The sequence below is a fragment of the Acomys minous genome (genome assembly GCF_964271855.1).
Source record: "Acomys minous genome assembly, chromosome: 5".
Taxonomy (NCBI): domain Eukaryota; kingdom Metazoa; phylum Chordata; class Mammalia; order Rodentia; family Muridae; genus Acomys; species Acomys minous.
This window is the reverse complement of record NC_140494.1, coordinates 26473986-26494773: the sequence shown is the minus strand read 5'-3', so window position 1 is coordinate 26494773 and position 20788 is coordinate 26473986. Positions and strand designations below refer to the sequence as shown.

Sequence of the window (20788 nt, the reverse complement as noted above, 5' to 3'; positions counted from 1 at the left end):
ATGGCCTTATATTATACCTCTGCCCCAAAGGGCCTTAGAGCTGTACACAGGAGGCACCACACTGGCAGCTCCAGCACCTGCTAGGTAAGTGACAAGCTGTGTGTGGTGAATGAATGAATGAGTGAATGAGTGAGTGAGTGAGTGTGTGTGAGTGAGTGTGAGTGAGTACAGGAGGGAGAAGCAAGGAAGAGAGGAGGGAAAGAAGACAGGGAGATACTTACCTAACTCGATATAACACTCTGGGTGGTGTGAGCGTTGTTCAGAGTGTGAGCTCCTAGGTGGTGTGAGCATTCAGAGTGTGAGCTCATCCGCAGAGATAGTACCTGAGTCTGCCCTTGAAGTTGACTCTCTTTTTTTTTTTTTCTGCCGTTTCCAGGTCCTGGTGTTTGACTTTGGTAGTGAAGTTTACGTGTGGCACGGGAAGGAAGTCACACTAGCACAACGGAAAATAGCATTTCAGCTGGCCAAGCACTTGTGGAATGGAACCTTTGACTATGAAAATTGTGACATCAACCCACTGGACCCCGGAGAGTGCAACCCGCTCATTCCCAGGTGCCCCTGCTGCCTGTTCTCCGCCCACCCCACCCCCACCCCCACCCTCCTGCCCACTCTCCCCCACAACCCACAGGCATCCAGCATTGCTCCTCACACAGAGGCCTGACTGGGAGGGTCACAGAACAAGCCTTCCTTAGCTCTCCCCTAACTAATGAGTATGGAGGCTGTAGTTTTAGGAACACCCCCCCAGCCCCACCCCAGCATCTGGGGTGCTGTTGTGGTAAGTCAGTACTTCCCCGGCTTCCGGAGGTATCTTCCTGCCCTGAGTCCTGAACACTTTGTGGTGCTGTCCTTATGTGTTCTGGGGTGAAGGGAAGGAAAAGAATACTGCATTGAAAGAATGCGTGTGATTTTAAAATTCCCTATGTGTACCGTACTTTTGAAAACTGTTTGGGTAAATCATCAGAGCAAGCACAGACTCTTAAAAAATATGATCATGAATAAAAAACGTAATCTACATTAATTTTTTTTTAAACTAGCAGTTCCTCCAAATGCTTTCAAACTGTGTCATGTAATAAGAAACAGGCATGGCATGAAGTGGCATAAGTCATTGCAGATTTTGAGTTTCCTACATAGGTCTGCCTTTAAAATCAAGTAACTGGTCTTGTTAATAGTTGGTTTCAATAACTAACAGCCAGACCTGTAATCCCACACTTGGGAAACTGAGGTACAAAGCTCACTCACGAGATTAAGGCCATCCTGGGCCACCTGAGTCCCAGAGTAAGAGAAGCCCTGTCTGAGAAAAGCAAGAAAAGAACAGAAATTAAATAGTTTATCAATATATTAGGGGAAAAATGAAAAATTTAAGCAAATCTGATTAATGCTGTAAGAACTCGGGTTCTGAGGGGTGAAACAAAGCCAGGCAAACTCTCTTAACGTACACTAGAATAGTGCTGGAACGCAGACACAATACCATGGCTAATTATACCTAACCGTGATGACGTGTATGGGGGAACCAGCCCCTGTCCCACTGGCTTCTGCTGTCTGGGCCACAGAATCATGGAAGGAGCTTTGAAGACAATGCTCCTGCCAGGCCCAGCCCTAGTGGTTGCAGCTAGAACAGGTGGCTTATGTATCAGCGTGTCTTAAAAGTTCCCTGGGGATTCTAAGGTGCAGCCAAGATTATGCACCCAGCCGCCCCTCCCAGCACACTGGCAGCTGACACACACCACTCAGTAGCCCCTGACCACTGCGAAATGTGAAAGTCACAAGAGAAAGTAGGTGAAGAAGCCGAAGCCCTGTTCCCAAGGTCATGCCCTCCTCGAAACAAGCTACGGTGTCTCTCACTCCACAGCGTGTAAGAGACAGATTTCCAAAGCTGAAGTTTAGTGAGGGTGAGAGCATCGTGTGGTTGTTCCCCCAGCTGACATGGCTGAATCCGGGCCCTCTCATCCCACACTGCAGGAAAGGGCACGGGCGACCTGACTGGGCAATATTTGGGAGAGTTACGGAGCACAACGAGACTATTCTGTTCAAAGAGAAATTCCTCGACTGGACAGAACTGAAGAGGCCCGTGGAGAAGAATTCTGGGGACGCTGTCCAGCAGAAGGTACAGTGATAAAGCCCTGTGAAAGCAGGAGACCAGCAAAAATGGCCGTTATGGCGAAACGCTTCCGGGTTACGAGAGTGACGCATGCGCGCAGCGCAGCTATTTCTGATTCTAATCTCACCTTCACTGTGTGGCAAACTGAGGATCCCCAGATTCTCGCCCAGACATAGCCATGAAATCTGTACTTCTGCACTGTCTCATTAGCAACTAAAACAGGGCTGGGGATATAGTTCTGTGGTAAACAATGGCCTGGCTGGCAGCCAAGCCCTGGGTTCCACTCTCAGTACCACCAAAAGAAACAGGAAAAAAAAAAAAAAAAAAGAAAGAAAGAAAAGAAAAGAAAAGAAAAAAGTAAAGCCATCATGTAGGCCTGCATTTTTTAGCTATTTTACTTGGGTTCTTGTATCTACCATCCTTTCTTCACCTTAATCCCTTCCAACACCCCAACACCAGGTCGGGGAGGCAGAAGGTTAGTGAGGAGAGGACACAGATCTTGTTAGATTACTTTCTGCTGGTGAGGGCTTTGAGTTCCTTGGGGCAAATCCAATCTTCATCTTGTCAGGATGTCTCCAGCTTCTCTCTCATGACCACTTAACAGACCAGCGACAGCGGGATCGGGAACCAGCAGGAGGAACAGCCGTGCCTCCTCTCTTGGGGCTCTGGTCTTTTTACACCCTCCCTAGAGTCCTCAGAATTAAACTCTCTTCAGCGTGTGCAGAGTCACACCTCTGCCAGAGCACACCTGAGGCAAACAGTCTGCTGCTGAGGACAATCTAAAGCAGCCCCATATCCCACACCTGGGAGTAAAACGAAAGCATGTTTACACATTTTACATAATATAGCTGGGTGTTTTTTAGGACACCAAGATTCTAACTACACAAAGATGTCTGCAGCAATGGAGAACTGAACATCTCTGTCCCCTTTGCAGGATGACCCTAGGGCTGATATTAAGCCTTATGACGTGACACAGATGGTGGCAACACCCCAGGTGACAGCCAGTACCATCCTCGATGGGGTGAACGTTGGCCGTGGCTATGGCCTGGTGGAAGGAGATGACAGGAGGCAGATCGAGATCGCCACTGTCTCTGTGGATGTGTGGCATATCCTGGAGTTTGACTACAGCCGGCTCCCCAGGCAGAGCATCGGACAGTTCCATGAGGGGGATGCCTACGTGGTCAAGTGGAAGTACATGGCAAGCACAGCAGGTTAGTGAGCACATGTGTTTTCTCTGTTCAGAAGGCAGGGAGTGCGTGCCCTGGAGCAGGGTGCCTACACCACCTTGGGTACCCTTGGCTCCTCCCGAGCCATGATGCAGTCTAGACATGTGCAGGTAAGGACCAGGATAAAAGTACAGTGGGATTCCTGGCAGCCTGGATGGCCAAGACGTGAATACTCACTGCCATCAAAAATAAACAAACAAACAAACAAAAAAGCAAAAGCAAAACAAAGCAAAGCCAGCAAGCAAAACAAAAACCATGGTGAAGTGTGCCTGTTCCCTACACTTGCACTGCCCTGAAAAGGTTTCTGGAAAAGCCACAATTTGTTCCCACATGGTACTGACACAGCCTGTGTGCTGTTTGAACAAGTCATTGGGCACAGCATACGAGAGTCATTTAAACCGAAGCTAACGAGTGCTTCAGCTTTTTTAGGAAGAGGTGCTAGGGTGTAGCCCAGGGGTAGAATATTTGCCTTAGCATATTCGAGTTCCTGGGGTTTATCTTCAATAAAAATAAACTTGGGGCCGAAGAAGTAGCTCAGTGGGTAAAGTCTTGCCACACAAATATGAGAATCTGAGTTCGGGTCCCCAGCATCCACATGGTGGAGGCTTGGCATGGTGACTGATTCTGCAGCTCTGGGAAGGCAGAAACAGGCAAATCCCTAGAGCTCACTGGCCACTCTGTGTATCCAATCTGTGACAGACCCTGTCTCTGATAGTAAGGTGGAGAGTGACGGAGAAAGACACCGGACTCTATGCTCTGACCTTTTGGCATACATAGTCTCTGTCTCTGTCTCTGTCTCTGTCTCTGTCTCTGTGTCTGTCTGTCTGTCTGTCTGTCTGTCTGTTTCTCTCTCTCTCTCTCTCTCTCTCTCTCTCTCTCTCTCTCTCTCTCTCTCTCCCTGAAGCTTGGAGCACTGACTCCATTCTGTGGTTCTAGAATAATAAATATAACTGGACTCATTTTTAAATTTTTTATTTATGAGTTTTGGGGTATTTTTTTGGCTTCGATTGGTTTTGAAGACAGCATATCACTATGTAGCCCAGGCTGGGCCAGTCTTCCTGCCTCAGCTTCCTGGGAACTGGGGTTATTATAGGTGTGCCAGCATGCACTCAGCTAGACACCTCACACCAGAGACCATGAGGGGCAAGTTCAAGTTCCTGTGAACTTGAAGATCAATTCCTTTCCTTTGTTAAGAAGTAGCCATTGTCCAAGTGTTCTGTGCCCTTCGTCAGTTAGAAGGCCTACCACAGCTCTCTGACTAAAAATTGACGTCCCCAGATAGCTTCCTGGCCTCCTTGCAGCTCCCTGGCACTTAGATGTGGCTGACCAAGGACCATGGGAAGCACAGGTCTTGGGGACTGAGAACTTTAGATTTCTTCCCTGACATAATGAAAGATGCTTCATGACTGCCTGCTTGGTGCATGCTGCTTTTGGAAGGACTGAGCAGGAGACCTCCCCTCAGGAAGCCCACTGAAGGAATGAGAGTAAAACAAGTGCATGGAGAGCAACAGGATGACGTGTTACCTGGGTAACTGGTCCTTATGACCTTGGAGCTGCCATCAGCGAGAAAGCAAACCTGGGTGGCCAACACATGACTGGGGTGGCTGTGAGAGCCCTGATTTGTGTGGGGAGCAGTGCCAAGGTCCATTCCTGGAGTTTCTCACAGACTTCTCCCCTAGCAAGATGCTGGGGTCTTTTCCTCTGCCCCTCACAGCAGCTGCTGATTTCCCAGTTTCTCAGACAACCACCTGGGTAGCAGATAGCAGAGCAAAAGACTGAAGTCTGATCTGGCTCCTTTAGAGCCAATGATGATGTGTCGTCACTGTGCCGTTCACCCTGCAGAAGTGGTTTGGATCTGACCCTGGTGTGGGATGTAGGAATCATCAGGGCTGACTCAGGATTGGGCCCCAGGACACTCTAAATAATCAGAAGCAGAAATGGGGTATCCAGAGCATGGCTTCTCCTCCCAGGCTTCCAGGAAGTAGTGGGGAGGTGGTTCCTGTCTCTTTCTTTCCTAAGAGCCATCTGATCTGGTGCTGCCCCTTTTCCTAGAGAGGCCACCTCAGTGAATGAGGCCAGAGGTGTAAGAATCTACAGCTGGCGTAAGCAGCCCAGAACCTTGCTTACCAGATATGCATGCCGGGTAAAGCTGCTCTATGACCCCTGGCTGTCTTTCTTAGGAAATGGGGAAAGTGTTTGGGGAGTCCACTTAGATCCAACACAACTCAAACATCAGGTTAATGCAGATGACAAAGATTTATTGCAATCAAGCTGCTACTGATGATCAGGACCACCAAACAGACTTGGGATCTGAATTGTGACACCTGACCCCCCCCCCACCCAAGACCCAGAATGTTACAGAACTTTTAAACTTAAAAACCACAAACATCTGTGCCAAGTTACTCTTTTTGGTTTTTCGAGACAGGGTTTCTCTGTGTAGCCCTGGCTGTCCTAGACTTACTTTGTAGACCAGGCTGGCCTCGGAACTCACAATGATCCAACTGCCTCTGCCTCTCGAGTGCTGGGATTAAAGGTGTGCGCCACCACGCCTCGCTTGCAATCACTTTTTAAAGAGAGAAGATCTGCTTTAGCTGTGGAGGCTCTAGTTCTGACTGTTGACTGTGCCGCTCTGAGCTTGCGGCTACACAGCACATCTGCGTGGAGAACTTTGGTGGCGCAGGCTCCACGCCTCATGGCTGGGACATGGAAAGGGGGCAGCTCAGGCTTGTCCTTTGCTCCTGAAGCTCCTCCAGCTGTTGCTGATATTATTCCTCCGTCAGTCGATCCTCTTCCCAAAGAGGTAGAATTTAGGAAAATGAGTGTGGGCGAGCCTGCTCTTGCTTGTCTCCCAGTCACACACTGGGTGTCAGAGGGAATCTGCCTCTGCCTAATATGATGTGCTAATAAAAAAAATAATAAATAAATAAGTAAAGGATGGCAGCCCATTTTGGCTCCATTTTTTTTTTTTAAATCTAGCCTCACAGACTCTGGGGAAGAGGGCCAGGCATTCATCTGCTGCCCCTCTGGTGTTCCATCTCACCTTACCCTCTATCATTGTTTCTGCAGTGGGGAGCCGACAAAAGGGAGAGCAGCCAGTGAGAGTGGCCGGCAAAGAGAAATGTGTCTATTTCTTCTGGCAAGGCCGGCACTCAACTGTGAGTGAGAAGGGAACGTCAGCTCTGATGACGGTGGAGCTGGATGAAGAGAGAGGAGCCCAGGTAAGCTCTGGGGAGCCATTTGCTCAGGGGCCATGATGATGCCTACTGGTCCTCTGATGACAGAATCCTCCAGAGCATGTGTGCCCTGGTTCTTCCCCCACAGACCCCACACCCTGCCCCACACTCTGCCCTGCCGCTGTGCAGCCTCAGTGAGCGTGCGGAGGCTGAATCTCGTGCAAGTGCAAGGGCCAGTGTTCCGAAGGGTCTCCTCCCAACCCAAACCAGACGTTTATTACAAAGAAAGAGCAGCCGTCCTCCTTTTTAAAGAGCAGGTTCCAAGCTGACACACATCATCCCTTGGCTGTGCCTTCTGTGTTTCCACAGCTTAGAACCTCACAGCTGTTTTGCTTACTTCTGTATTACTGTTGTTCAGTGGCTGAGAAAGAGACCCCTCAAGTCTCAGGCTTATGACCTCAGAGGCGACATCGTGCCTGGCAGGCACTACTACTTAAACCCAAGGGCTCGAAGATGTTATAAGCTGTTGTGTGGGGGCCTCGCGGCACCTGCACTGGGCGTCAAATCAGGGCGTTGTGTGTGCTAGGCACGCGCCTTAGCACTGCTGAGCTGCATCCCCAGCATGGCCCCAAATGTGTCTTTTTCTGTTTGGATGGTCAGTGCCCTGTGTCACATCCATGAGGGCCACTGACTGAGGCCTGGCTCTGGAGTTTTGGGACGCATGGCACCATAGAGGAGCGTTTCCACTGGAGGAATGTGAACTGGCAAGAGCACGGGGGATGCGGGCAGAGACATTTTGCTTTCCACAGTTCCTCAGAACTAAGTATGTTCCCTAAAAATAATTTGAAGACAGAATGAGTATTTTCCACTCTGGATCATGTTTTAGAAGTCAACCTTAGCAACAGCAGCACTGTAACTTAATTCCGAACAGTGGGTGATTCCAGCTGCCTGTTTTTATAAATGCCACGAGTGAATATGTCTTAACCCTGTGTTCAGAGCACATCTGGAGCTTGAGGTTAATCTCTCTATTTTGAACATTTCATTTTTTTTTTTTCATTCTACCACATGGAAAAATCATGACAGACACATAAAACACTGCCACAAAATGGCCCTGGTCTATGCCGAACAGACCTTGAGTGTGGTAGCTTATGGTACAAAATGCTTCTACTTTTTGGGATGCCCAGATGTACAAAGGCTCAACGAACATTCCTTCTTTAAGGGATGGAGTCTGCCAATGTGAGAGCAAGTGATGTCACTAGGTCCTGATGGAGGGATACCAGAATGGTCAGGGAGAGCCATGCCACCCTCCAGGGGACCACCAGGGTGCAGTGTTGGCTTCCTGTCGCTGTGATAAACACCCCATGTGTTTCTTTGGTTCTCTACTCTAGCTGGTTGACCATGTTGGTTTTAGGCTTGTGGGGAGGGGGGGTGCAGCACGTCATGGCAGAAACACATGTCAGTGAGATCATTTGGCTCGTTTCCAGAAGGCAAAAGAGATGAAGAGGAAAAAGCAAGGGTCTCATAAGCCACTCCAAGGACATACTCCCAGTGACCTAAAGACTTCTCATGAGGCCCCTCCCACCTCCTAGACACCACATCACTTCCTGGGGGAGCTAAGCCATGAGGTGTGGCCCTGAGGGGCATTAAGACCTGACCTCCCACTACCAAGAAGAGACTTGATACCGTATGATCATATACAGGGAGAGGAGGTCCCCCTCAGTCATAGTCATAGGGGAGGGGAGTAGGGTCAAAGCAGGAGGGAGGGAGGAATGGGAGGATACAAGGGATGAGATAACAATTGAGATGTAATATGAATGAATTTAAAAAAATGAAAAGACCTGACCTCCCACAGATGCTACAGGAAGGGCATACTCGCTAAGTCAGCAAATCATCCTCCTCATTACTGAAACAAATTTAAATCCATCATTTTATAGCCGTACATAAAATACCATGAAAATGCCAAAGCTACTGATGAAAGACGGTACATAAGGCAGCAGAGAGTGGCATTCCTGCTTTCATATTACAGGAAAAAACATATACTTGAAAATACTTTGCATTACACTTTAAGTCCTGCCTTTTCTTCAGAGGGCAGGGGGGAGGTTGACTTCTGTGTGTCTTGTCGGTGTGGTCCAGATTCCCTGAAACAGGCGAGTTCTGTTTTGGCGCCTTTGACAGTCCTTTCCTCTGACCTGCTTCCCTGTGTTTAAATGTGCAGGTACAGGTTCTGCAGGGAAAGGAGCCCCCCTGTTTTCTTCAGTGTTTCCAGGGAGGTATGGTGGTGCACTCTGGACGAAGGGAAGAGGAAGAAGAAAATGTGCAAAGTAAGTTACTTCTAGTGTTAGAATTCAACCTGACTCTTCTCCCTGAAGGTATTTTATAAGAGGGCTGTAAAGTAAGCCCAGGGATAGAAATATGGCTCCCTGGGTAAGAATGCATACTGTGCTTGCAGAGGACCAACTGGAACCAGGCAGTTCACAGCCTCTTGGAACTCCAGTTCCAGGCGGAATCTGATGCCCCCTTCTGGCATCTGCAAGCACTGCGTGCATGCACACAACACACACATTCTCTCTCTCTCTCTCTCTCTCTCTCTCTCTCTCAATATATATATATACTTAAGATATATTTATATGTAATTAAATTTGTATACAATTAAAATAAACAAATAAAACCTTGAAGTAAGTCTGACCATGATCATATAGCTGTGTCTTTCCTGCTGAAAGCTGCCTGATGCTTGCCTGGTGTAGCATCATGGAGGCCCCACCATGCAGAGTGCTGCCTTCAGATCTGCCCTTTGATGGGGAGGCCAGGACAGTGGTCTTAAACTGAATTCTCAGTAACTATCCACACTTTTCATGAAAATTAAAAACCAGTCGATTCTCTTTTATAATCCTTTCCTTGGCCAGCTCCCTAACACTAAATCCTTAGTTTTTCCTCTCTTTAACGCTTTAGTTATTTTGTATAAATCTTGGAAAGTTTTTTTTTCCTGCCATGTGAACTTCTGGCAACCTATTTGTATAACTCCAGATGGCCCACTGCTGCCCTTGCTCGGCATGCCTTCAGCCACGGTTCCTGGAACCCCTACAGTGTACGTCTTTGACAGCATTCGGGGAGCCTGACGGGCCACTCTTCCCATGCCTGCTCCTTCATAACCCTGTGTCACTGCCATCCCTGCAGGTGAATGGAGACTGTATTGTGTGCGAGGAGAGGTCCCCATGGAGGGGAACTTGCTGGAGGTGGCCTGCCACTGTAGCAGCCTGAGGTCCAGAACGTCCATGGTTGTTCTGAACATAAACAAGGCCCTCATTTACCTGTGGCACGGATGCAAAGCTCAAGGCCACACGAAGGAGGTTGGAAGGACCGCAGCCAACAAGATCAAAGAGCAGTGAGTGTTGGTGCTCTGACAGGCACCAAAGGGATTCCCAGGGGGATGCAGGCCAGCTGAGGAAGGGACCCCCCCCCCAACAAGGGATGCCCTATCTGCTTAAGGTGACTCCAGGGGATCTTTGGAACTACAGGCAGGGTTCTGACATACATCCAGAAGGTGCTCATCTCCACAGACGCCTCCAACTTGAGAGATTTTCCAGCTTTCTAGATAGGCATGTCTGCCTCCATAAAAGGCAACCTGGAGCCGAGCACTGCAGTATACCTGGGCAGCCCTAGCTTCCTGGAAGGCTGGAGGTAGGGAGGGGACAAGGTAGCAGCCCAAGAGTTTGGGGCCAGCCTTGGTTTTATAGTGAAATCTCATCTGGGGACAGGTAGAGACAGCAACGGCAAGGCAGATGTCCCCAGCAAACGCAGTCACACTTGGGCTTCTTACTATAGGTGCCACTTGCTCCTGAGCATTCAGCTTACAGCCTCTGCTGTTAAAGAGGGCCTATGCCCAGGAAGCAGAGGCCACAGATCTTTGTGAGTTCGAGGCCAGCCCAGTGTACAAATTGAGTGCAGGACAGCCAAGGCTACACAGAGAAACACTGTTCTGAAAAAGAAAAACAAAAAAAGACGGCCCATGCTTTTTGTTTTGTTTTGTTTTGTTTTGTTTTTCTGAGACATGGTTTTTCTGTGTGCATCCCTGGCTCGCTTTGTAGACCAGGCTGGCCTCGAACTCACAGTGATCCACCTGCCTCTGCCACCATGCCCAGCCTCCATCCTACTGTCCTACAGGAGTCTGAGTGTGTGTTTTAGTGGAATGACAATGGGCAAAGCTAAAGAAGAAACCAGAGGGACTTCAGCACGTCCTTTCCTTAGGCAGCAGGGGAGCCCAGCTATGAATCAGGAGCTGCCAGGGAGTTCTCAGACCCCAGGCCAGCAGCCCTGGGGCGCAGCACCACTGGAGTTTTCTCCTGGGGGCTTCCCAATGGACAAGGTCCTCAGGAGGAACAGCACAGCCAGCAAGGGCCTGCCATTGTGTGTCTGCTCTTACCAGCTGCCTAGGCAGTCTCAATTCCTTCCTTAAAGTGGGGAGTTCTGTCACGTACCAGCAAAGGGCAAGATGGGTCAGCCCGTTCTGCAGGCACTGAAATGGGACAATGGGATCTGCTTTCCTCCTGACTCCTCCGAAGGTCGGTACTGTGTAGTAAGGGCCGAGCGAAGGGAGAAGTGGTCCTCCAGCAGGCAGACAGATGAAACCAGACTCCCAGAACATCCTTCCGTCGACGGTGGAGGTGGGGGGAGTCTGAAAGATGTTTTTTCGAGGAATCCAATAGCATTTATGCCCTAAGGGGCTTTTCACTTGGGCTGCTATGAACAAAGCAAAATGGTGACAAAGTCATTCACTTAATTACCCATTTAGCAGACACTTTGTAACTACTTGGTGCCAAACAAGGGAGCGGGGAGTTGGCAGTGAATAAACTCATTTTTCTCCTAATAAAGTTTATGCTCTAGCAGGAGAGGGCAATAAACAGACAAATGTTGTGTTTAGACATAAAAATATACATTGTCTTAATGTAGGCGTATAGCCGTGCATGCCTCCCTGAAGCAAACTGGCCCGCCTTCCTTCAGCGCACAGTGCTGCTAGAATTTTTACAGAGTACTTTCTCATTCATCGATGGGAATTGCTTTTAGTTAGAGTGGATCTAACTGCATCTGTGGATGAGGCCTGGGATGACTGTGCTGCAGACACTCCCCCGGCTTCTGTAACCTTCTGGCATGTCCCATTCTCCCCCCCCCTCCGCCCCCCAGATGTCCCCTGGAAGCAGGATTGCACAGCAGCAGCAACGTGACGATACATGAGTGTGACGAAGGATCCGAGCCCCTGGGATTCTGGGATGCTCTGGGGAGGAGGGACAGGAAGGCGTATGATTGCATGCTTCAAGGTAAGGCCGTGGTCCAGAGCGTCCGTCTTCTCAGTCCACTCACTGTTTTCTCACTAGAGGATATTGAGGTCTGGGAGATGGCTTCCCCAGCATGAAGACTCAAGTCGAATCCCCAAAACACACATACAATGCAGGGTAAAGTGGTGCAGCCTTGAGATCCTGCAAGGCGGGGACACACACACACACACACACACACACACACACACACGGTTTATTGAGCATATGCTGTGTACGACAGACACACAGTGAATAAAACCAAGGGTCAGTCTCCCAGAGGACATCTTTTTAAAACAAAGCTAAGCCACACACCATATGTCTCATTTTCATGGGAATAAAAGTAACAGGTCATGAAAGAGTGTGATGGTAGGAAAGACAAAGGATTTTTCCTACCAGGGAGGTCCTACGCAGTCACCCTGTGGGAAGATGGTGTTTGCATAGTGCCTCTGAGGCTGGTGTGGCTTGACAAGAAGAGAAGGAAAGTCTGAAAACCAGATGAGCAGCAACATGGCATGCTGTTAGGTTTGCCCAGCCTCCACAGTAAAGGAAGGAACAGGAACCCCAGGGAGGCAGTACGTCCCCTCCAGATCAGGAGGGTCTTGAGCGGCAAGCCCTAAGCCATATAAAGAGACTGAGCTGTCAGCAGTCCGGGTGTGATGGGGAGACTTTGAAAGCAAAGGCTGCTGCTTGGCGCCTCTTGGGAGATGTCTTATGAGACATGAACATGTGATAGTTACCACCAGCTCATGGACTCGGAGCCTGAAACTCAAAGCTGGACAGGAGAGGCCATCACTGGATGGCATGACCTCAAGTCTGCTTGAAGGGGGCAGGCGGAAGGGAGAAGTGTGGGACCCGTGTCCCTCATTCGGTAGATCTCACCCTTTCAGGGAGTCATAGATCCTGTGAGGACAAGGGACACAACCCTTGCCGAGGACAGAGCGAGATACGAGTGTGGGCATGATTTGGGGGGTCTGATGTTCATGGCCTGGGAGCTAATTTATAAGCAGCAGGCAAAGATAGAGTATACAGGATGCAGAGCTACATCGCTGGGTGTCACAGAGATCAAGAGGGAAGAAGGAAGCGCAGCAGAGGAGACACACTTTTAGTCACTGCTCATAGTAAGCCTGTGGCTGATGCCCAACACTGTAAAATAAGTAATGACTTCCCTCTCAGAAAGTGGCTATAAACCAATTCCTGCCTATTTTCCACCAGTTCTTTGAGTTGTTTCCTGTTTTACCTTCAGTCCGTCCGGAAGCTGGTTCATATGGTGCCCTTAGCTTTGTTCTCTTTTCTTTGGAAGATCCTGGAAGTTTTAACTTCGCGCCCCGCCTGTTCATCCTCAGCAGCTCCTCTGGAGACTTCTCAGCGACAGAGTTCGTGTACCCAGCGCGAGCGCCCTCTGCCGTCAGCTCCATGCCTTTCCTACAGGAGGATCTGTACAGCGCGCCGCAGCCAGGTGAGACCTGCAGGGGCGGGGCGGGGCCACGAGGCGCCTTCCCCAAGCCTGCCTTTCTCTCCTAAGCAGTTCCTATCTGCCAAGCACATTACTGGCACACTTGCTTAAGACATCACCTTTTATCCACCCACCCCAAAAGAAGACAAGAAAAACAGCTATGTAGCTTTGTGTCAGGAACTGTATTCAGTTACTTCTTACATCCAGAGAGCCAGCTGACAGAAACACATGGTACCCCTGGCGTTCTCCCAGACTTCCTCTCCAACTTTCTGCTTCATGGGCCCTTGTGAGCTGTCCTCGCGCCAGCCCTCATGTTTGTGTTCAAAACTGAGGAAACAGAAAGGGGCAGTTCCTTGTGTGCCTCTAGCTCCAGGACCCTTCTCTGCTTCATCCCATTGGCCAGAAGATGTCACTTGGCCACTCCAGCTGCAAAGGATCCTGGGAAAGCAAGTGGCTAAGGAAAGGGACATGCGAAAGCTCTCAGCAGAGCTAAGATGATAGACTAGGTCTCCCAAGTCCAATATCAGTAAATAGTGTTCTCACCAAGTCATGCCTTAATGCTCAAAGCCATGCAAAGGAAATGAGCTCTGTGGGCCCTCCCACCTTCCTGCCAACCAAGCCCCTGAGCTCATAAGTTTGTCTAGAGCCTGGAGCTGCAGCCAGGTGCCTCATTTTATAGTAGTTGCCCTACCACCAGCTAGGAGCTTGACAGATGCATGCATCATACTATGGGCAGCAGCTGTGAGTGTCTACGAGAGCAGGCTGCTCCCCGCCCTTGCATTCCTGGGCTCGGGATGGATCAGCAACCACCACTGGCCTTTAAAGCAATCCCAAAATGCACATCAGTCGGGACCTTGGGGCCACCAAGCTGGCAAGTTGGAGAGCACATGCCACACAGGTGGAGGTTTGAAGACAGGAAGAGATAGGAGGATTCTCTCTAAAGTTCCCTACCCTGTAAGAGAACCATCAGTGCTCAGAGCATCATGGTGGCTGAAGGCAAAGCCACATGTGACCTCTTCGGAGACCAGAGGTGGCCAACAGCGGAGACCTTGTGACATCCGAAAAGGCCACCAGCAATCTGTTGGCTGAGCTTGGGAAAGGGAAGGAAACGGAGGCCTTTCTTGGGTCACCTCCTCGCCCTGCCAGGGCATACACAGAGGCCTGTGCATGCAGGGGACTTCCATTGACTTCCTTGGGGACAGCTGGCAGGGCAGCAGGGCCTGTGCTGGCCAGTGAAGGAGTAACTCATGACCTCGTTCTCCCTTTGCCTCACAGCCCTCTTCCTTGTTGACAATCACCACGAGGTGTACCTCTGGCAAGGCTGGTGGCCCACTGAGAACAAGATAACCGGCTCTGCCCGCATTCGCTGGGCCTCGGACCGGAAGAGAGCCATGGAGACGGTCCTACAGTACTGCCGAGGTAAGGGCAGGAGGGAGGGGGTGGAGAGCCACCCCTGGCCCAGCCATGTCCCTTCTGAGATACCTGTAGCCTTGGGATTCCAGCATTCCCCCATTAATTTCTGGAGGCTTATCAATCTTAAGGTCAATACATTCTCAGCTACCAGAACAAAGGAGAAGCCGTATTTCTCTTTGACATGATGAGCCCTCCCCCGACACACACACATGGTATACTGTGGAGCCTCCTGCACTGACACTCCCTCTGAACACGGGGGTGAGTGGCTGATTTGCCTCCGCAGCATATGTTTCTCTTCAGGCAGCATCTGCATTAGATAAATGTGCCCAAGCTGCTAAAAGCCAATGCCAGCATTCTTTTGGTGTTATACCCAACAATAAAAATAAGACGTAAACCCCTGGTTTCTTACCTAGCATCCACACGGACTCTGGCCTTTTACTTACAGTAGACCCCAGTAACGAATGTCTTTTGTCTGCGTGCTGAGGGCTCCTGGCTGGCTTAATACACCAGAGGGTGCATAGCCAACCCTTGCCTCAGAAAACTCTGTGTGAACAGCCTTTCAAATCCCACCTCAGCTGTACCTGGGAGATGCTGCCATTGGCTGTCCCATGCTATTGAAGTTTGTCCTGCTTCAGGGAATTCAGGGGAAACTTCCACAGGAAAAGGAAAGGGAAGCACACATGCCTGGCAGGACTTCCCAGGGGAGCCTCCTGCCGGTGCACCCCGCCCCCCGAAACATTTTTTCCAGGTTCAAGAAGGAGCAGGGGTGGTGGGGGTGAGAGGGTTGGTTAAGGTTGATGTCACATCTATGTGATAGAGATAAACGTAAGAGTCACCTTCCAGGAAAACAGCGTCCCGTACTCCCATGAGTGACTCATAATCTACATTTTAAACATGAAAGCCCAGAGCTCGGAGGGAAAATGGGAAGATCCCTAGAAAAAGCAGGGAGGACAGGTTCCATGGGTCCGCTGACGTGTGCATTCTGCGTCCCTACAGGAAAGAACCTCAAAAGGCCACCCCCCAAGTCTTACCTTATCCATGCTGGCCTAGAGCCCCTGACGTTCACCAACATGTTTCCCAGCTGGGAACACAGGGAAGACATTGCCGAGATCACAGAAATGGTAAGGCCCCCCCCACCCCCTCCCACCACACCCCCCCTGCCCCCCCACCCCCTCCCACCTCCACTCCAGGCCCCTCCGCGGGCCTCTGCACTCAGTGGCACCAGCAGAGGGAGAAGCACCAGACAGCACTGCTAAAGTGGGACACAGTGAGGTGTGGTGGCATACACCTATAATCCTAGCACTTGGTGGCTAGCCTGCGCTTTATATATAGCAAGCTCTAGGCTAGCCTGAGCTATGTGCCAAGACCTTACTTCAAAAATTTTTTTTAAATAAATAAAGCGGGGACACACTTTTGCAGTATGCTACCTAGGCTACCTGGACTTGACTTTGGAACAGCCTAATGGGGGAATCAATTGAAGTAGTGTGATCACTTTCTGTACATAATTTAAGATTTTTAAATACAAGCAAAGACCTGTCATACAACATTCTACTAGCCCCAAGCGCACTACTTCTCAAGGTGTGTGGAATGCATGGCCAAGTCGTCTCGTGTCCGAGTTAAGCTCACATAGAGGAGACAGGCTGATGGAAGAGTGTGCTTGAGTAGCTGAGGGAAGGAGCACGTTGTGACACTCCCATGATGCTCATGCAACGACATGTGTCACACAGTATTATAGGAAGTGGTCCTCATCTCTCTGCCCACAAAACAAGTACATTCTCCCCCCCCCCCCATGAGCTTATGTGGCTGCGTAGAGTTGCTTAGGCTGTGAGTTAATGTTGCTAGCAATAGGACTTCCAGGGTTGTTTTGTTTTAGTGAAAGATAGAGGGTTTTTTTTTTCCATTTTAATCTTGTTACTGTGTTAAAAAATAAAAATAAAAAACAAAGCTGCTTTTCTGGGGGCTCAGGGGGAATAAACCTGATATCCAGAATTTACAGAGAACTTCAAAAATTAAATGTCAAAGAAACAAAATTACCCATCAGCAAACAGCCTACTGGGATGAGCAGATGGCTCTCAAAAGATGACCAATAACTGTTTTTTTTTTTTAAAACGTGTTCAACATCCCTAGTCACCAGAGAAAGGTGAACTAAATCTACTTTGAGATTCCACCTTACCCCAGTCAAGATGCTCTCATCAAGAAAGAATGGGAGCAAAGTCTATTGTATGAAATCCTCAAGAATGAATAAATTAAATGAATAAGTAAAATCTTTAGTTTTATAAAAGAAGGGAAAGAATGGGAGAAAGGAAGAAAGAAAGGTAGAAGAGGTCTAGCCATAAGTGTTGGAGACGAGGAACCGTGATTCACAGCTGGTAGGAGTGAAGGTTAATATAATAACAATATGGAAGTCAGTCGGAAGTTCCTCAAGAAAATAAAAATAGACCCACCACATGGCCCAGCTATACCACTGCTGGGCACCTACCCAAACACTCCATGTCCCACCACAGAGGTATCTGCACGCCCATAGCTAGGAAATGGAAGCCGCCCAGATGTCCATGGACAGGTGGCTGATGATGAAGGTGAGGTGCAGATACACAGTGGAGTAGTACTCAGCTGTAAAGAAAAATGCAATCAAGAAAATGCATGGACGTGGATATATACTATAAATCAAGTTGTCCCAAACTCAGAAAAATAGATTCTTCTTTATATGCAGATCCTAACCTATAATATATACATGCATATACATAAACAGGCATAAGGATAGGTGGACCTGAGTACATTTTATAAGTAACTTTAACTATACGAGCAAATAAAAAAGATCTGCTGTTGCATAGCAGCCAAGAGCCTGTGCGATGCGCACATGTGTCTGCCCAGCTGACCTTCCTGCATGCTAGGAGCAGGGCCCAGGGCCTCGTGCCTGCTGCAGCCTCAACACTCCAAGCTGCCTCTCCATGGATCTGATCAATGTAGGGAAGGAGCTGATTGCATCCTGATCCCTAGCCAGAGCAGTAGAGCTCTACAGTTCATAATGTGTGTGGTTGCAGAGACCAGAAGCTCCGAAGATTACAGGCAGCACAGCTGCCTCGTGTAGTCTAAGCCCATAGATTTCTGTACTCACTGTAGCTCATCAGGGTTGGGGGTGGTTTGCATAACGTTGAGCAAGCTTGTAATTAAGGCTCACTGTGAGCTGCCCCGGCTCTCAGTAAGCATGTTATATCTGGGTTCTCATTTAATTACAAAGAAGGTACCTTAGTGTTCATCTTACTGTCACCCCCATCTAACCAGTGTAGGAGCTGAGGCATAAAACACTTGCCTCAAATCTCTGAGTCACCAAGTGAGGAGTCATCGTCCACAGGGCCAGGCAGCTGGACTCAGCTTTGCACCCACTTCTCGCCTGAGATTCTTTTTTTTTTTCTGAGACAGGGTTTCTCTGTGTAGCCTTGGCTGTTCTAGACTCACTTTGTAGACCAGGCTGGCCTCGAACTCACAGCGATCCACCTGCCTCTGCCTCCCGAGTGCTGGGATTAGAGGTGTGCACCATCATGCCTGGCTCACCTGAGATTCTGCCCCATAGATGTAGTGAAACCCTTCACTCACTAGCCAACTGCCCACAGGGAGGACAGCACTTCCCAGACCCAAGTGTATTAGATGAGGATGCTTCTTCCAGAATAAACAACGAGTCTGTGTGTGTGTGTGTGTGTGTGTGTGTGTGTGTGTGTGTGTGTGTGTGTGTATGTGTGTGTGTGTGTGTGTGTGAGAAAGCCTTAAGCATTCTGGGCATGTACTCTTCCACTGAGCTACACCTTTTTCTTCCTAGTGTCTCACTGTGGGGAAAGGTAGAAGGCATGGTTTCTTTTGAACTTGATTATTTTAAAGTGTATTCAAATAAATTCCACTATGTTAAAGTTTTGGGGTTTTTGGCGGGGCTGGGGGGAGGTTGTTTGTTTTGTTTTTATTTCAAGTCCAACAATCTTTCACTGTTGTTCAGTCATTGACTCTTTTGGAGGCAGTTCAGAAACAGGGTTGATTTGAAACTTGGTAGGGGGAGGAAAGCTCTGAAGGTCAGGAGGGAATTCCTGGATTTCCAGAGCCCCCAACCCCGCGGTGCCTGGCGCCATGCTCCGACCTCCCCAGGCTGCACATATATGGGACAGGGCTGGGCTCTGCAGCTCTCCAGAGATGGCTTGCACCTTCTTACATGTTCTCTGCTCCCTCTCACCAGGATACTGAAGTGTCCAACCAGATCACCCTGGTGGAAGAGGTCTTAGCCAAGCTGTGTAAAACCATTTATCCGCTGGCAGATCTGCTTGCTAGGCCACTCCCAGAGGGGGTGGACCCTCTAAAGCTGGAGATTTATCTCACAGATGAAGACTTCGAGGTGAGTGGCCCTTGGGTGGGACGGTGATGACGCACTGGGCGAGGGCGTCCTTTCCCCCAGCCACTCACCGGCGTCTCCCTGTGCGTCTCCTCCAGTTCGCACTCGACATGACCAGAGATGAATTCAACACACTGCCCACCTGGAAGCAAGTGAACCTGAAGAAAGCGAAGGGCCTGTTCTGAGAACAAGATGGCCGGAGCCCCAAGATGGCGGGAGCCCCAAGATGGCGGGAGCCCCAGGGAGGTCACTTTCAAGGCCGCTAGACCAGAAAACGGTATTTTTCTCTGTCAAACAAGAAAGTATTTTTGAATCAGAGTTTCTCAGAAGCTGACCTTATTAACTCTACCACTTGTCCTGGCGTTGAGCATTTTGTAAATGTGTAAGAGAATTCTTTGGATCGTTCTTTCCCACGGTTCAGGTAAACTGAAAAAAAAAGCCTCTCTTCCGTTCCCTCAGCCGACTGCTGCCTCAGTGGCCGCTGCAGCCTTGCCCTCCTGTTCCGGCTCGGCGTTGCCTTTTTTTAAAAAAAGCAATTCTCTTTATAAAGTGTTATTTTGATAGTTTGTGGATTCTAAATATATATATATATTTATATAAACATCATATAAATCAAATACATATTTAACAAAGCAATATGTATTCATTCACTTTCAATTCTTTTCTTTGGTGTCAAAACAATATTACAAAAGTAGACTAGATGGAATCACTTCTGTTGACTTAGGCCTGCCACCGGTCGCACCCCTCATCTGTCCGTCTGTCCGTCTGTCCCTGTCCACTCCCCCACCTCTGTGCTCAGGGGTGGTACCTCCTTCAGTCTTAGGTGTGGCTTGTGCTGAGCTCTGCTTCCGGTGCTAAAGCAAACAAAGACTTTGTACTTCCCAGTGTGGACTCTGAAGAGTCTATGAACATCAACCTTTCTACCTTAATATCCCCCCAGAAATGTATAGTGCCTTGTTTTATGTACAGTTTATATACAGAAAAGTTTGCTCTGCATTTTTTTTTTGATCCTGGTTTGGGACATTAGCTACAGTTTTATTCTCAGATAATAGAAATAAAAACATCTCAATTTCTCGTACCTATTGTAAACATTACACATGTCATTTTGTGACACAAAATCCCAAAATAAAATTTCAGAATAATCACAACTCATTGATCAGTGTACATTGACCTGTTCCTTTGTAGAGGGGAAACTATGTAGCTGTCAAATCAAGTACCAGCTGCTGCAGCTCTGGATTTCACACAGGGCAAGGATTTTAGGTGAGCCTGTAAGATTAAACAGAATAAGCAGACATTTGGCCCATCAAATTGCTCTGAGCACTGCAGATGTTCTCAGCACCACAACTGCATCTGTCCTCACTTTAAGATCTCTGTGCCTTTTCTCAAAATATGTACTATTTTGATATTATTTGATATAATTATATTATTTGATATTATATCCACTCTCAAAATGGATGTATAAGGCATTAAAATGGAAGCTATGGGACCAGGGTACATGGCTAAGTGGAGAAGTGCTTGCCTGCCATGTGTGAGGCCTGGGTTCAATGCCCTGCACTGCCAGAAATTGAGAAAAGACTAAACAGTGATTTGAGCATGCTCTTCCAATGGGCGGTGAGTCATTATAACTGCCCCCCCCCAATGCTCAGCCTAGTTTAACATGTCTGTCTTAATGTCCTAGCCCTCTCCCACACCCCACTGTGGCACTTCCAGAGCAGGAGCCTGTCAGCTGCTCCTGGACCACAAC

The 20788-nt window shown here is 48.9% G+C and overlaps 1 protein-coding gene across 18 annotated transcripts in view; it reads left to right on the top strand.

The window, feature by feature from the left end:
• Positions 1-20196, top strand: part of SVIL (supervillin) — a 201622-nt gene extending 181426 nt beyond the window's left edge. For all 18 annotated transcript variants that reach the window (XM_084782155.1, XM_084782171.1, XM_084782157.1 and 15 more), the window contains 12 exons: positions 377-552; positions 1960-2104; positions 3033-3309; positions 6391-6542; positions 8713-8818; positions 9672-9879; positions 11676-11809; positions 13107-13262; positions 14535-14678; positions 15669-15793; positions 18892-19047; positions 19143-20196. In XM_084782155.1, coding sequence (XP_084638281.1) covers positions 377-552; positions 1960-2104; positions 3033-3309; positions 6391-6542; positions 8713-8818; positions 9672-9879; positions 11676-11809; positions 13107-13262; positions 14535-14678; positions 15669-15793; positions 18892-19047; positions 19143-19229 — 1866 coding nt within the window. In that variant the 3' untranslated portion in view covers positions 19230-20196. The remainder of the gene's footprint in view (positions 1-376; positions 553-1959; positions 2105-3032; positions 3310-6390; positions 6543-8712; positions 8819-9671; positions 9880-11675; positions 11810-13106; positions 13263-14534; positions 14679-15668; positions 15794-18891; positions 19048-19142) is intronic.
• The last annotated feature ends 592 nt before the right edge of the window (positions 20197-20788 follow it).